The sequence below is a fragment of the Populus euphratica genome, unplaced genomic scaffold, assembly GCF_000495115.2.
Source record: "Populus euphratica unplaced genomic scaffold, PopEup_1.0 scaffold6.1, whole genome shotgun sequence".
NCBI lineage: Eukaryota > Viridiplantae > Streptophyta > Magnoliopsida > Malpighiales > Salicaceae > Populus > Populus euphratica.
In genome coordinates this window covers 4,465,584-4,482,591 of record NW_011499849.1, presented here as the reverse complement: position 1 = coordinate 4,482,591, position 17,008 = coordinate 4,465,584, and the positions used below count along the sequence as shown (strand labels likewise).

The 17,008-nt window shown below is 31.7% G+C and overlaps 2 protein-coding genes across 2 annotated transcripts; both read right to left on the bottom strand.

The window, feature by feature from the left end:
- Positions 1 to 959: 959 nt before the first annotated feature.
- On the bottom strand, positions 960 to 2,084 carry LOC105120804 (uncharacterized). The gene is made up of 2 exons (XM_011019186.1): positions 1,817 to 2,084; positions 960 to 1,710 (listed from the first exon to the last, which is right to left on the bottom strand). Exons 1-2 carry the CDS (start codon positions 1,874 to 1,876, stop codon positions 1,111 to 1,113), a joined length of 660 nt encoding a protein of 219 aa, XP_011017488.1. The 5' UTR covers positions 1,877 to 2,084; the 3' UTR covers positions 960 to 1,110.
- A 2,653-nt stretch (positions 2,085 to 4,737) lies between these two features.
- Positions 4,738 to 8,539, bottom strand: LOC105120803 (probable leucine-rich repeat receptor-like serine/threonine-protein kinase At3g14840). Its single transcript, XM_011019185.1, has 4 exons — positions 8,003 to 8,539; positions 6,939 to 7,199; positions 5,942 to 6,796; positions 4,738 to 5,493 (listed from the first exon to the last, which is right to left on the bottom strand). Exons 1-4 carry the CDS (start codon positions 8,418 to 8,420, stop codon positions 5,012 to 5,014), a joined length of 2,016 nt encoding a protein of 671 aa, XP_011017487.1. The 5' UTR covers positions 8,421 to 8,539; the 3' UTR covers positions 4,738 to 5,011.
- Positions 8,540 to 17,008: the final 8,469 nt, after the last annotated feature.

The window sequence follows — 17,008 nt, the reverse complement described above, 5'->3', positions numbered from 1 at the left end:
GTTTAACAAGATATCAAAATCAATTCTTTTAGATTCGGCTAAACATCAGGTTCATACATCTATGAATCTAGTAAGATATTAAACTCAAAACTTGTAGACTCGGTTAACAGGCCAAAAAATCCATGGATCTAATAAAATACTTAATCGAATATCTTTAAGTCGAGGATTATTTTGAATTCAAGCCCATAACATAGAAATCTAGGATCATCATATCTTTACACCCTAGCCTTACAAAAAAATCCTCTAAGAGTCGCTCATACATCAATCAAATTAATCCCATTATCATTAATATGGGATAATAGATAATGTTGGGTCATTTTTTATTGACATGTAATTCTCTTATCAACATTAATATCATATAAAAAAATACTTATATCAATATTAATATTGATGCAAGGATTCCCTCTCCTAGTTGGATGTGAAGTTGGATGTGAAATATGAAGAGAAAAAAATTAAAACTCCTCGAATTAAAAGAAAAATAAAACATTTAAGATATAAAAATTATAAATATTTTCTGAACAATCTAAATAAAAAGTTTATAATATTCACTCCATTACAATATATTCTTAGTATTTACTATGCATGAATTAAAAATAAATATTTTTTAAATTTAATATTTATTTACTAGAACTCCTCATTAAAAAATCATTAACTTAATTATCAGAAAAACCTAAATCCCACAAAAAAAATTTTTTTTGCAAGAACTCGTACCTTGATCACCAACCTTCTGTATCCTTAGTTATGAAAATTAAAAAATTAATATAAACATATGATCATCAGTTATGAAAATTAAAAGATTAATATACATGTAATCATCCATTATTCAAACTATCAAAAACTCCAGCTACTTAATATTCTCAAGATGCTTAATATTCTGGATTCTAGAGTATTATCAATAATGAACATGACATCAAGGAAAAAAATTAAGAAATCTTTGAATGAAATTAAATGAGCGATACTTTCCATTCAAAAGGCATTATAATTAATCCACATCAAATTAAGTACAACTATATTTTATTTTAGTACATACATACTCCATTTAGGTTTGGGAACTACTACTCATTAAGTCTCTGGACTCTCGTCACTACCTTTGTGTTTCTCGTAATTACATCAAGATTTTTGTTCACGAAATACATGTTCCTCACCTGATTTTCGATCGATATGCTTAATCCAACGGCTAGGACCACCTTTTGAACTCTCATTCCCACCATTACTCCCTATATGAGCCATATCCAATCCTTGCCCAACAGGCAAATACACAGTTTTAACAACACGTGTCCCTCTCTCAAGCACCCCATGCCATTTAAACCCAGAAACAGACTGTTGAAAGGCATTCTTGCACGCCAACACGGCACCTTTATGGCTCAACTTAGCAAAACTTAAAACCCTAACAAAATCCCTCCGCCTACAATCCGCCACCAGAAAATCCACCCCCACAAGCCCTGCCATCACCTCTTCTGCTTCTCCTACCAGCACCTCTGTCTGCCTCATGCCGACGCCATGCATGGCCTTTACATACTCCGATCTAGACCCTTCATCTGGGACTACACACACATGTCTTCCACACGTATGCTTAGCCGCCACGGCTAGGCCGATGCTCGTCGCTATCGGGCCAGCCTTGGACCAGGATTCAACTATTAGCTTTGCGTTCCAACCGGCAGCCATGGCCGAGAGAAGTTCTGCTACACTCGATCCTTTAGAATCCCCACACTGCAATAAAGATTAAAAAAATGAAAAATAAGTAAATTAAAAATGAAATTAATAGAGAATAGACATAAAAAGTAGAGTTGCGCGTTTAAGGTCGGGATTTTCTTACTGTTTTGACAGTACAAACATAAGCTTTCAAAGCTGTATCTGGGGTCCAAACCAGCTTCATAATCTCTAATTTACTCTGATCTCCTAGTATTTCTTTCAGCTTCTCTCCTCTACGTTTGGTGTTCTTTCTGTGGGGTGTTGGGTGTTGAGAGTTGAGAATTGAGACTGAGTTTTTGGTGGAGGCGTTGGGTCTCTAAAGAGTCTGAGAAATATCTACGAACCGCGTTAGATCTTAACCCCCCCAAAAAAAAAAAAAAATATATATATATATATATATATGGGGTTGCATATATAATCCAAGAATATACTTTTGGCAATTGCTTAAATAGTAGCAATTTAGCTGAAATAATAAATAAATAATAATAATCATCTTGCATGGTTGTAATTAATTAGGATCACTGCGAGCTTAAGACAGTTGTTGAAACTAGTGGGGTCAGAAAATTTACTTCTTTTTTATTTTTTTTTCCTTGCTGATTAAGCAACGAAATGGATAGAATTGCCAGCGGTGCATGTTAAAGTCCTCCTCACAGAATATAGCCACCTGTGACAAGCTAACCTCGCCACGAAATAAAGAGGCGAAGTTAAGTTTACTTGGATGAAAACTAAATTCTTTTGCTCTTCAACATTGTACTAAATAAGACATCGGCAATCCGTGCGTTTGTTTTATAGAAATTTATTTGTGAGAAATTATTTTTTATTTTTTATATTTAATTATTATTAAAAAATTAATCAATGAAAAATATTATTTATTAATAAAAAATACTTTATTGTTAAAAAATTTATCTTGATTTTTGAGAAAATATTTTTATTTTATTTTGAATAAAAAACAATTTTTCAAAGTTGTTAAAAATTTAAAAATATCATATTATTTTTTTATTATACCAAATTTGATATTTAAATTTTTGACTACTATCTATTTTGTTTGATTTTTTAAAAAATTTAATTTAATTTAATTTTTATATTAACTTTAATCTTTATTTTTATGATTATTATTTATTTTTTTCTTATAATTCTTTAAATCAATAGCATACAAATAACTTGATTAAAACTAATTGATAGGTTGTAGTTTTGCTCTTTCTCATATTCTCTCTACTAGAGTTAATCTCCTATGGTTAGTTATTTGAACTCAAATTAATATATCTTAGGTTATTAAGAGGGTAGCCAATTTATTACCCCCTACATTTCTTTCTTGGTATTTAATGGAGGGAAGGAAGAGGTCGTTGGCAGAAAAAATATTATAATTTTCATTTTTATTTTAAGCTATCGAATTAAGCAACTTTTCAATTTCTTGTTAGCATTTAATTTCTGTTTATTTTACAAATCAAACTGCTAATTAAAAAGATAAACTATCCAAATAGTACTTTTGTATATATGATATGATACCAAAAAAAGACATGTCTTCTATCTAGGTATTTTAGAATAATGGTTCATTTTATAACAATTGACAATTATTATTTGTTTAATGCAATGTGGTTAAGTTACCAATTCCCTTCGCTGGCGACGTCCTAAAATTAAGGCTGTTGTTTCATCGAGCTTCAAAAACTAACCAAAAAAATAAACAAAAGTAAACAATGTGGCATGATTACCATACATGGTACTGTGAAGCTTGTTACATGTCATTGTGAAATTTAATAGTATTAATAATTAATAGAAAAAAATAAATGTCATCGTAGACTTTAACACTAGATTTTTTTTAAAGTATTGTTATGATTTTTTTTTAAATATTTTTTATTTAATTACTGTGGACTTTAACATTAGATTTTTTTTTAAAAGTATTGTTGTGGTTTTTTTAAAAAATATTTTTTATTTAAAAATATATTAAAATAATATTTTTTTATTTTTTAAAAATTATTTTTAATATAAGTAAATTAAAATGTTTTAAAAACATCAAAAAATATTAATTTAAAGTAAATAAAAAAATAAAATAATTTAATTTTTTAAAATATATTTTTAAAATATAAAAACAAACAAGACTTATCTTTGATCGTCGTTTAGGATATAGCAAAGCTTCATTAATGTTGATCGTCCTTTAGGATATAGCAAAGCTTCATTAATGTTTTTCTTTTCTTTTTTTTTGGTTTATTTTCCTTCTTTTTTCTTTCGTTGTCATTTCTTTTCTGTGTGAAGAATAAAACATAACAGCAGAGGAGATCAGAGGAAGCTATGGGCATTTATTTATTTGCTAACAAATATCGAATTGAAGAGATTGGGAGGGGTTTTTTTTGGAACGGATCGTGGTTTGGAGAGTGACATATTGAAAAGGGATTCTGATATATTTTGGTTATTGATTTTGTTTTTTCATTCTTTTAAGGATATTGATAATAATAATAATAAAAATAAAAATAAACGATTCTAATGAGTGGCAATTACTGGGTTTTGGTTATTATAAAAGACTACAAGTTATGCATGCAATTTCTTTAATCAATCATTAAAAAGTGTCAATCTCATAAAAAAAAACACTTAAATAGTTGAAGTAAACCATAATCAAAACATTTCCAACAATTACACCAGCAATCTACTAAAATAAGATGGAAGTCCAAACTAAATAAAATTAACTCCAATAATAAAATCAAATAAAAATTCAATAAAATGGGTTTGAACGTGTTCAATCTTCCAACCACAAAGAAATTAGTTGAGCTATATAATCTATGACGCAGAGCTCACCATAACCTTGCTATCTATGGAAAACCAATTGTACCTTGCCAATAAGATAATAGATTGCAGTGGCTATGCAAGGCCAGGTCATTTTGTGTCAATGGTGTTTGATTCCTTGGAATAGAGGAAGAGAACCCCAAGGAAAGATTCATGAAAGGGTTTCCCAGTTCCGAGGATTTGAGGGCGAAGAAAGATTCATGAAAGGGTTTCCCAGTTCTCATGCGCTACAACATGCATGGAGTAACATAAACCCGCAAGAACTTTGAATGCAACTAAAACAAACTTAGTCTGCTTATTAAGAAAACAGATACTCACTTGGTGCATGACTAAATTCATTTCAGACAACCCCCTAGGATATTACGACTGGCTCGAAGGGAGGTCACAGATACGACGTTCACAGTATCTTGAGTCCTCAAGACAACACAGTGCAGTTAGATATTAGTGAAAGGAGTGTCGACATCAGCTAGTGGTTAGTGACGCATCTACAACTTCCCTCTTCTTGTCCGAAAATTGAGACAAAAAGACCATAATTTCAAATAAATTAAGCAGCGACAATAGATTCGCTTAGTTCTTGCATCACAGTTTCCGCGGTTGGCCTGTGAACAGGAGATTCATTAGTGCAACGAAGGGCTATTCTTCCAAGCTTGTCTGCCTCTGATTCTGAGAAGTTTCCTCCAAGATTTGCATCAATAAAATCTTCATACCTGCATGACTCAGCTGCGTGGAGAGTCAACTGGGTGATGTTACGTTTTCCACTGAGGATTTGAAGTACAATCATGCCAAATGCATAAACATCACTCTTTTCTGTGAAACGGCCAGTGGTTGTGTATTCAGGAGCCAAATATCCCATGGCAGCACTGGCTTTGAGCATGGAGAAGACAATGTCATCCGCAAGGAGTTTGTGCAGGCCTGAATCTGAGATCAAGGGATTATACAGTCTGTTGATGAACACTTTCTCAGCCGATATATTCTGATGAACTAGAGCATGTTTATTTCCTTTACTTCCATGCAAGTACGCAATACCTGGATAGGAAGGAACAAAGCTTCAGTATAGGTCGAAGGAGTTAGCATATTATTTGCTCAATACTGCACAGGTATTTTGCAACTTCATGCAAAAATCATTTGTAATGGCCATTAGAATGATCATTAACTGGATCTAGATGACAATAAAATAACTGTAATTCCAGCTTCAACAAATGCATGTCTCGATAAGGTTTGCAGTCTATCTCAATAGATCACAGCCTCCATCATCTGTGGCAATCATATGGTTAACTCAGCCTTTGCCTCGATTGCCTCCAAAATCCAAACCCACATAAAACCCTCATATACAATAGCATACTTGAAAAGACATTAGTAATGGCCATTTCTAAAACTTTAGCAGGAAGTCAAGCTAACATCAAGATAAAAAGAAGGAAACAGTGAGAAAACAAAACAATTACTGCAACTTCTGCAAGCAAGAAGATACACTTGCCTTTAGCAATGCCATTTATGATAGAAATTCTAGCCGACCATTCAAGAACCTTCCCACTGCCATCCTTCACATCAAGATACTGCACCAAATTTCCATTGGGAACAAAATCATAGATGAGGAAACACTCCCCTCTTCCCTTTGAGCAGCAAAAACCTCTCAATCTCACCAGATTTTCGTGTTTCAATGAGGTCAATATCTTCAACCCCTTCAAAAAATCAGCTTCATCAGACTTGCAACTTGTTTTGGTGATGCACTTTATAGCAACAACTGACCTATCTCTCAGGATCCCTTTGTAGGTAGCCGAGAAATTATTCTTCCCCAACAAATTCACCTCCGAGAAGCACTGAGTTGCACGCTCCACCTCTTCTAAATTAAACATGAAGCTCTCAAGAACTTCTTGAGAAAACCCACTTCTGCTTCGATCAATGGCCAAGGGGTCCCACCCAGTGGAATATTCCAGGCTAATTAGCGGGGAGGCACTCTTCCTGTAAACCTCCTTCGCCTGGTCAGTGCTAAGACGGCTATCCAAAGTGTCAGAAGCACTTCCAATTTTCTGTTTATGGCGACGGTACCATGAGAACATCAGAAACCCGGAGCCAGACATTGCAATGAAAACTCCAATCACCCCGAATATGATACCATTTCTTGGGGTTTTCGTCAGATGTGAACAGTCACTTTTACTGCAATTGGAAGGGTTTGCAGACTCTGGGATGTCCTTTGGCAAAGCAACATTAGGTTTGGAAGGTTCAGGTTTATTAGGATCAGAAGTCACACATGTTTCAAGGTTAGAAAACCCAACGCCACATAAGTCAGGGTTGTTTCCATATTGAAATCCAGTAGTTAGCCTCTTCAAAGCTTCATTTTCAGCCACAAAAACAGAAAAGAAAAGAAAAAAACAAGTCAAATCAGAAGTCTACCCTTACTTTCCCATGACATCAACAAACAAGTAATAGAAAGCATACATTAGGATATGCTATAGTTGAAGAAACCATTTTACCTGGAGGTACATTCCCGGAGAGACTATTGTTACGAATGTCTAGAGTTTTTAGCAGAGGAGCTCTAGCTAATTTTACAGGTATCGGACCAAAAAGGCCATTAAAGCTCAAAACCAACGTTGACAAGAACTCCAAATCCCCCAAGCTCGCAGGAATTGCACCAGTTAGTTGATTATATTGCAGAGCAAGGACACTGATCTTTTCCAGAGATCCCAGTTGTGTTGGTATACTCCCAGCCAACTTATTGTAGCAAAGCTGCAAAACTGTACGCAGAGAGCAAAATTAATACTCAGTTGCAAAAGATCCCCCATTTGGTAGCAGTGGCGTCCTTGAAATTCCACAAGGTAGCTTATGATAAGATGTGCTAAAGCAAAATAAGCAATAAATCAAGAAACAAACTTAAAGTTCTCTACAAGCTATAACTGTAAAGCGGAAGATATCAATTGTTGGGAGTAAAGATTCCAGGTTCACGGGTGCACTGTTTAAAAAACACTGACCCCACCATAAGCCACAGGAATGAATCTTCAGAAAGGAAAGAAGCAATAACTTCTGACCATCTAAATAATAATGGAGGACTCTCGATCTTTTCATTATTAAAGTAATCATTTACACATAAATGGAAGGGGAACTTCTTCTATTTTTTGGCCTTTGCTTTCTGTTATTGATCAAGGAGGACATTGAACTTTGAAGTGTTGTTGAATTCAAAAAATAAACAAACCAAAATCAGATATCAATACCAAACCTTTGTTTTATTTTAATTAAGAATGTAAGAAAATCTATATGGCCAAAAATGGAAACCCAATGCAAGCAAGCTGTGTATTTCAGAGAGAAAGAGCAGCCAAGATGTGAGCTTCCAAGGAAGTAAATTCAATCTTTGAAATGCTGAGATAAAAAGAACCTAGAAAACAATTAAATTATGAAGAAAAAAAAACAGAGAAATGAAAATGGATTGATTATACTACAAGATTGAAACTTTTCACACAACAAATATTCCCAGTATATTTCCATTAATATATATAATAATTTGCAACGTTAAAAGAAAAAAGGATTTAACTTTTTAACTTACCTTGAAGATTAGACATGTTACCAATCTGGGGTGGAATCTCTCCAGACAAATTGTTAACATTGAGATACAAGTCACTGAGTTCACTCAGCTCAGCAATCTCTTTTGGTATCACTCCATTCAATGCATTAAAATGCAAGAACAGACCACTCAAACTCTTTAGGCCACCTAAAGCTGCTGGTATTTGGCCTGAAAGACCCTTCCCTTGAAGGGAAATGTTAGCCACGTGGCCTTGTTCATTACATGCCACACCTTCGAAGGCACCACTACATGGGTCTTTGTTGGGCTCCCATGATGTCAACAACCTGTTTTGCGGGTCTAAAGAAGCCTTGATTTGCATTAGGAGTTCAAGTTCTGTTGGTGAAGAGAGATTTTGAGAGAGGGAGAAGGAGAGAAGAAGGAGATAGAAGAAGAGATGCATGTTTGGTTTGGGAGAAAGTGAGGGATAGTGAGGGAAAGCGTAGTGATTTTGAAGTGGTGTGAAAGAGAGAAAGAGAGTGAAGGGCTTAGAATCTTAGTAGCTAGTTGAAGTAATAAAGGTGCAAGAAATCTGTTATTCTTTTCACTTTTCAGTGAAATCTTTTTGCAGGTGAAGTTTATTTTTGGTAAAATATATTTTAGTCTTTCCAGTTGCAATGATGTTTCATTTATGCCCCTGTAGTTAACGACTTGTCAATATTCTACAATTTTTAGAGTTCCAACATGATCCTTAATTTCTTTTTTAGCTATAGGAGGTAAAAGCCATTTTTCTAGACTAAATGAAGGTATTTTTTATCTTACTTAATTAGCTTGTCTTCCACCATATATCGGTGACATTTGTTTAGGTAATAATTGTCTTTTCTTTTCTTTTTTTAATTAGATTTTTACACTAGGTGGGGTAAATTTGGTCATGAGTAGTTGTTTTTAAAAGGAAACTTGTATGGTTTGTTTATAATTATATCTTAGGTTGGTTATGGAGTTGTGGTTTGAGGTTCTTGATGATTGTTATATATATATGGTAAATTAAAACATTTTTATTTTATTCCTTTTTTAAATGGAGTTTTTCAACAAAATTAGAAAAAAAATCATATACTTCTTTTTTTAAAATTAAAATTGAATGATGTGATTAGCCATAAAAATATCTCTCTCTCATTTATATTAATAATAAATTACATTAGTGTTTTTCGAGGTCACATTAGCTAATATAGTTAGGACTTAGGATTAGTCCATTGATTTATATTTTATTATGAGTTGGACTAATTTTTTAAAAACATAAAAAGAAATACTAAAAAATTAAGGGTTTTTTTTTGTCTAATGTCATTAAATTCAAAGAAGCAAGCAAATCTTGAAATCTCTTAAATTAATTCCTTATCTAGTAGAAGTTTCCAATTAAATTATATAAAAGCTAAGTAGATGTAAATTAATTAATTTTATGGGTTTAAAGATAATTTAGATGACCAACAAAAACATGAATTAATTTAAAAAATAAAAATAATTTTTTTAATTACTAAGATAATGACATATTAGATAATTTTGGTCACACACAACACGATTCATGGACTTAGTTGAGTTGAATAAAAAATATTTAAAATAATTTTTACTTAATTATATGATAAAAATTAAATATTTGTATTTTCAAACATCAATCCAAAAAATATAGATGTTTGTTGGAGATTTTGATAATCTTAAATAAAATAATTATCTATGAAAATTATTTTTTTTAGTATTAAATAATAAAATTAAAAAAATATAATTTTTTTAATCATCATCAACATTAAATAAAATACCAAGTTATCTTTGAGATGATGTTTAAATCAAATGGAGTTTTTCAACAAAATTAGAACAAAAATCATGTACTTATTTTTTTAAAAATTAAAATTGAATGATGTAATTAGCCATAAAAATATATCTTTCTCATTTATATTAATAATAAATTACATTAGTGTTTTTCGAGGTCAGGACTCAAGATAAGTCCATTGATTTATATTTTATTATGAGTTAGACTGATTTTTTAAAAACATAAGAAGAAATACTAAAAAAAATAAGGGTTTTTTTTGTCCAATGTCATTAAATTCAAACAAGCAAATCTTTTAAATTAGTTCTTTATCCAGTAGAAGTTTCTAATTAAATTATATAAAAACTAACTAAATGTAAATTAATTGATTTCATGGGCTTAAAAATAAGTTAGATGACCAACAAAAATATGAATTAACTTAAAAGATAAAAATAAATTTTTTTAATTACTAAGATAATGACATATTAGATAATCTTGGTTACACGTAACACGGTTCATAGATTTAGTTGAGTTAAATAAAAAATATTTAAAATAATTTTTACTTAATTATATGATAAAAATTAGATATTTGCATTTTCAAACATCAATCCTAAAAATATAAATGGTTGTTGGAAATTGTGATAACTTTAAATAAATAGAAAAAATAATTATTTATTTTCAATTAGTTTAATATTAAATAATAAAATTAAACAAATATATAATTTTTTTAATTATCATGGCCATTAAATAAAACACCAAGTTATCTTTGAGATGATGTTTAAACCTCTAAAGTTGAGCTTTAGATGATGATTAAACCTCTAAAATCGAGCTTTAAAAGTCATTGTCTTTTATAAGAAAGAAACTTAGATCCAAGTTAGGTATTGTTTTGTATTTATAGGCATTCTAGAAACTTAACTTTGAAAAAATAAAGCAAAGGGGTAGTCCCAGTGGGATTTAATTCCTCCTGGTCAGAATCTGAGTCACTAGTTCTCATCTCGCCATTTTGCACTCCAGGTGGCCCAGTTGCAGGCGGTCGGATGGGGAGCGGTGCTAATGGACGGGGAGGAACTATAGGTTATGGAGCGATAGATAAAGGTGAGTATGAAAGTTATTGTAAAAAAAAATTATCCATAGTAATTGATTTGGAAGAATATGTAGTTATTTGCTTTTTAAGATAATAGAGTCATTATAGTGTAGAAAAAAATATAAATTATCAAAAAAGATTCATAGACTATAATTAAATGATTACTTGCTTTTAATGATAAAAAAAAAATCATTTACCCACATAATAATAATGAAAAGTGTGAGATACCCTTTAACAATTCTAAAATATACCAAATGAAAATATTATTTCACCCTTAAAAAAATATAGTTTATAATAAGTTTTTTCAATGGTAAAATCATCAAATTAGTATTCCAATCCACAATAAACAAATATATATATTCAATATTTTTCTCATATTTCTTAGCTTTTCTTTTTTATTTTATTTTTTGGTTAGAGAAGCAGGTTTGTCGACGCATTATCGTCTCTTTTCCTTCTGCCTCCCAAGTCTTACACATACGTGGATAGTTGAAAAAAACAATAAGTACTTGCAGATTTCAGTTTTGTTTTATACTCAAAATCCTATAAAAATATTCACCGACAATGATAATGGTTATGGATTTCACGTACATGCAATTTTATCACTAAACTATCTCTCCCTGATCTCTCTCTAATGTCCTTTCTTTCATTTTATTTTCATATTCGTCCCATTCAAACAAGCAAGAGGAAGATCACAATGACTCCCTTTTTTTCTCATCCCTCTCAACTCTATCTGCTCACATAGAGCGTCTGAGGAAATTTCCCGACAAAGTTAAAAAATGGCCCAGCAATAAGTCACCGTCAGCAATTTACCCATGCTTGAATGTGACAGTGAAACCTTACTGTTCCAGGATGGATATCGACAAGTCTCAAGCTACAAGGACCGAGATGACATATCACGGGATCTCCATACAAGTCAACACTCGAATCTCGTAAGGTCTGTCTTAAGGCAAGAGGGCGGGCCCCGAGATCATAGGGGAACCGACGTTGTGTTATAGAGATATGGGTGCAATGGCTATGTACCGGTGGATATTGGCCGTTGGATGAGTGTAGAAAAATGGATCAGGTTCAGCTTGATTGTGAACTCAAAGCGCCGTGATTCAATCAAGAAGGCCCTTACCCTTTAATTGCCCAACTTGGACCAGTCTAAAGGACACCGAGGAGCAAAGAAATTTCAAAATCCCTGTCTGAAGAGAGGACATGTACCAGAAATTGTTAGATTCTTATGGTGTTCATAACGGTGGGTTCTGGTCACTGAACAGACAACTCTATGTTTGAAAATAATGTCACCCTACATTTATTAGCCCATTATTTTTATGTTATTTCTCAATCAGAGAAACCAATTATTCAAGACAGGCAACAGATTAAAATCCACAAAGCTCGTCAAATATTTATTTTTTTTCAGTTTAGTGCATGGAATTACCTGTATGCCTTGACTAGTCGACGGGACTAGATCCAAGAAAATGTAAGATGTTCGAAAAAACAAACCATCATGTAAAAAGAACACTCTCTGTATGGAATCAGAAGGGTTCCAATGTTGCAAGAAAAATAAAGTAGAAGAACAAAAACCAGTGTTAAGACATAGATCGAAAGCAAATCTTGGAATGTTGGAGCATCCTGTTTTAGCATAGATCTCGAACCCTCGATATTGTATTGAAACAACTCCCCGGTGCTAGAGAAGATGATGAGCCCTTTTTGTGCATCACGAAGCAATTATAATGCACACAAAGCTCGTCAAATATTTTTTTTTTTCAGTTAAGTGCATGGAATTACCTGTATGACTTGACTAGTCGACGGGACTAGATCCAAGAAAATGTAAGATGTTCAAAAAAACAAACCATCATGTAAAAAGAACACTCTCTGTATGGAATCAGAAGGGGTCCAATGTTGTAAGAGAAATAAAGTAGAAGAACAAAAACCAGTGTCAAGACATAGATCGAAAGCAAATCTTGGAATGTTGGAGCATTCTGTTTTAGTATAGATCTCGAACCCTCGGTATTGTATTGAAACAACTCCCCGTTGCTAGAGAAGATGACGAGCCATATTTGTGCATCACGAAGCAATTATAATGCAGTTGTAATTTAAAATGTAAAGGTTGCTTACGGAGGAGGGTACCGGATATAATTAGATTTATTTGATTTTAATTCAAGTGAAAAATCCAAGATATTTATCAGGAGGAAAAGAAAGAGTGAGAAATAATATATAGGGAAAGAGAAAAAAAAAATTAAAAATCTTCAAGGTGTCATTTCAAGTTTCAACATTAGGTATGCCAGGTGTAAAGTAGATATATTATTTTAAGATAAGGGTTAACTATGAAAGTTATTGATAAGAAAAAAATAATATTGATAAATATTAAGTCTAAAATAATAAATACATATTAAGTATAAAGTATAAAGTGGTAAATATATCTTAAATTTTTTTATATAAAAAATTACAATTTCATCTTTGTTATTGTAAAAAACTTAAAAAATCTTTATTTTTATAGGAAAAATCCTTCTTTTTTTTGTAATAATTAGTTTCAACAACAGCCTTCGCTTATTAATAGAGGGAATACTCGTCCGTACCATACCATAATAAATAACTGGAGATTAATACATATTGAGAAGTAGTTTTTTTCCTTAAAAATAGGTTTTATAGGATATAAATTTTTCAAAAAGATAAGTTATTTTTTGATGTTTAATAGTATTATAAAAAATAAATTAGAAATTTTTTTTTAATATTTGACACAAATATATTAAAACAAATAAAAAATAAAAAATAATTAATTTTAAAAAATATTTTTTTATCGTGAAAACAAACACACAGTCAGGATGCATGCATCTACATTAGTCAATGAGTTGTTTTATTGTTAACCATTGGGATTTTTTTTAGCACGTTTGCTGCAACCCAATACCTAATTTTAAATAGATTTTGTACCCATAGTATAAGGCGAGTCAAGATTTTCTGTCTCGCAGTTTTCTGTATCTAATTTTGAATTATCGAGGTCAAAGCAGGTCGCCAAGGTAACTTAAATTGTGAACGAACACGATAGCAGACGATGCGAGATTAGATTGGAAATTAAAGCACCAATAAAAGAACAAAATTGTAGTTAGGATGATGTTGTTTTCAAAAGGAATATGATGCCAACCTTTGACAAAGGACGTTGATGATTGCTCTCCTTTCCTTTCCATGCCCGGACTTTAATGGCGAAGGACAGAGAGGGAAAAGGCGATGGCCCATAACAACCGCGATGACAGCACTTCAGCCTCCCAATCAAAGTCCGAGCAGGAAAGGTGGGCAGTAGGCAGAAAGAAAATTCAGAGCTTCTGGAGCCCTCTAATCATAGAGATCCATGGAGCATTTCAAAGCACCATTCTAAATATTAAAATTCAGATTTTTAATGCCACTGTTAAAGACTTTCATCCCACAGAGGCAGGAGATGCTTGCGGCACTACTGTTAATTTTGGCAAGAAACAAGGAGATCAAAACTTATCCACAGAGCACAGAAAATGGGTAAATTCTGTTTGAAGGACAAATGGAATAACGTTCTATAGTATCATTGTTCCACTCTAATGATAATTATCTCATTATGTAGTACTGTTTAATCTACCTTTGAACAAGTGATTTAATTTGTTCATGTTCTTAATAACATTTTGTTGGCATGCTGGTTCATTTTTTTTGCTTCGCCTACTTTATTCTTTGCAGTTCGTAATTTATTAAATTATTTAATCTAATATTTAGATTCAGTCACTAATTAAGAGCAGCATGTGAATGTAGTATTCATGTTGTTTTGTCTCTCAGTTTGATGAACGAAGGGCCCAATCTCCTCCTATCAGAGCATGTGAAACCATTTTCTGAAAAATGGGTCCTTGTCGCTAGGTGTTAAGATCATGCCATGGGAGAAATCAAGGTGAAAGATTGCATAATGTTTGCAAAGATTAATGAAATGCCGTAGCATCCAAGGATAGTCCTAAATTTATATATAGATTGAATGCTAACTAATCCTGTCAATAAAAAACACAGAAAAGCTCGGAGCCTTGGTGCTCATAATTTAGCACCGACTCCTGACAAAGGATTCTACATTCTAAGAGTAATTCACATCCACCCACAAATTTTTATATTCTATGATCACTAGCCGTTCCCTTGGTAGATTAGACGTGGCTAACCATGAAAGTCCAACGAATTCCATGCAGAAAAGCTTCCTCACCTACCACATAAAACAAATCGGGATCGACAGCCATGATTTGATTCGTCACTCGGGAGGGTTAAAATCATAAAAATCCTTGTCTCTGCCTTCTCGATTCAAAATCTCGGCACAAAAATGATCACAAGGGTATCTCCTTACAATATTTTTATGAAGAAACTGAGCTACACCTCACATCCTAGCTGGATTGCTCATTGGAAACCATTTCTCATATCTCCATCCTTTCAGCTTCACACCTTCCTTTATTTCTCTGTATTGCACCTCTCTCAAAAATAAAAAATAAAATAAAAAAGAGGGCACATTTGATAATAGCTCGTCACGGAGTTGCAGGGGCAAGGGTTCTGATTCTATTCCACACACAAGACGCATAGGGGAGACAAATTAATGCACTTTAAAATTCTGTAATACTTTGGAATGATAAGGCAAACTTCCTAGGTAGAATCAAACCATGCTTGATGTCGCCTACCCTTTTTATGCCCCCGATGGACCATAATATATAACAAAACAACTAAAACAAAAGGGTAAATTCCTTGTAACTTTAGGCATGTTTTATTATTCACCACTATAGTCCATAATTTTAAATATATATCAGTGAATAACACAAACGTAACCCTTTTCACAGGCATAAAAAATAGCTTTATCTTAAAATATAAAATTAAATATTGTATCACACAACGCATATATTTTTTTCTTGTGTGTGTGAAAATAGACCAGAGACTAAATTCTAACAAAAGAGAGACTCATGGAATCTTTTGACAAAATAGTATTTATGCATTAAGGAGAGTCTTTTAAATTTAAAGCGAAACATGAGAATTAGCACTTAGCAAAAAAATGTACATATATTTATGCCGCAGCTCTCTTAACATAAAAGAATTTCTATCTTTCAAACTTTACATATAGTGAAAATTTATATGATTATTAATATTAAAATTCATAAAATTAATTGAGAAATGTATAAGTTGGACATCTATATTAATTAAAAAAATAAAATTATTTTTAAATTAAAATTTGTTAAAGTGGGGTGCAGGTGCTTTTCATATTTTATATTAGTTTTTAGTAATAATTAAGTTGACTAAAATGTAATTTAATATTTTAATAAATGTAAAATATAATTTTAAAATGAAAAATGATACATTAAAAGCACTAGCACATCAAATGTCCTGCTATATTTAAACAGCGCGTGACATGTACAATATCCAAAGCCAGCAGCCTACCTTGATATATATTAGAGTTGTTGTTTGATGACCCTCCTTTCTTGGCTACGTTTGGATTTCAAGTTTAATATTAATAACAGTTTCTTGTTTTCTCCCTCTCTCTCTCTCTTTTTTTTTTCTTTTTCCAACCATTCAAATTTTCAAAGTAATTATTTAATTTATTTTTAAATTAAATTTATAATTCTTTCAATTATTATTTATTTTATTTAAAAAAATTTATAAAAATAAAAAAATTCAATTACATCTTCCATTAATTTTTTAATTATAATAAAATCCAATTACATCTTCCATTAATTTTTTAATTTTTAATTTAAATTTAATTCAAATTCTTTATTATTAGTAATTTATAAAAAAAAAATTCAATTTCATCATTAAATTATTTTTATTAGTAATATTATTTTTATTAATAATATTTTATCCTTATTATTTTAATAAACTTATTTTTTTAAAAATATTCAAAAAATTTTCTTAACACAGTTGAAAAATATTTTTCAACAACCGCCGACCAAAAAAAAATAATAATACACTTCGTTGACCAGCTCAATTTATTTGTCAATTCCAAGTTTCCAAAACGCAGAAGCATTATGTTGAAAACTAATCTTTAACCGAAACAGCAAAGCTGCCTCGAGCACTTTGCAGAAACTAACTGGTGGCAGTTTCTCGTTCGATAATCCGAGATGCAGTTCAATGCATTAAGTTAAAGGGCCAGTTTCATAGATCCAAGTCTTAAATTTGCTAGGCATTAACAACGAGGTTTCAAATTCTGCAAATGTTGACA

Excerpts from the sequence above, each read along its gene's own strand:
- LOC105120804 (XM_011019186.1), bottom strand. The coding sequence starts at position 1,876 with ATGAAGCTGGTTTGGACCCCAGATACAGCTTTGAAAGCTTATGTTTGT. Across the intron at positions 1,711-1,816 it reads ATGTTTGTACTGTCAAAACA|TGTGGGGATTCTAAAGGATC; the intron begins GTAAGAAAATCC and ends TCTTTATTGCAG.
- LOC105120803 (XM_011019185.1), bottom strand. The coding sequence starts at position 8,420 with ATGCATCTCTTCTTCTATCTCCTTCTTCTCTCCTTCTCCCTCTCTCAA. Across the intron at positions 7,200-8,002 it reads TAACATGTCTAATCTTCAAG|TTTTGCAGCTTTGCTACAAT; the intron begins GTAAGTTAAAAA and ends CTCTGCGTACAG. Across the intron at positions 6,797-6,938 it reads CTCCGGGAATGTACCTCCAG|CTTTGAAGAGGCTAACTACT; the intron begins GTAAAATGGTTT and ends CTGAAAATGAAG.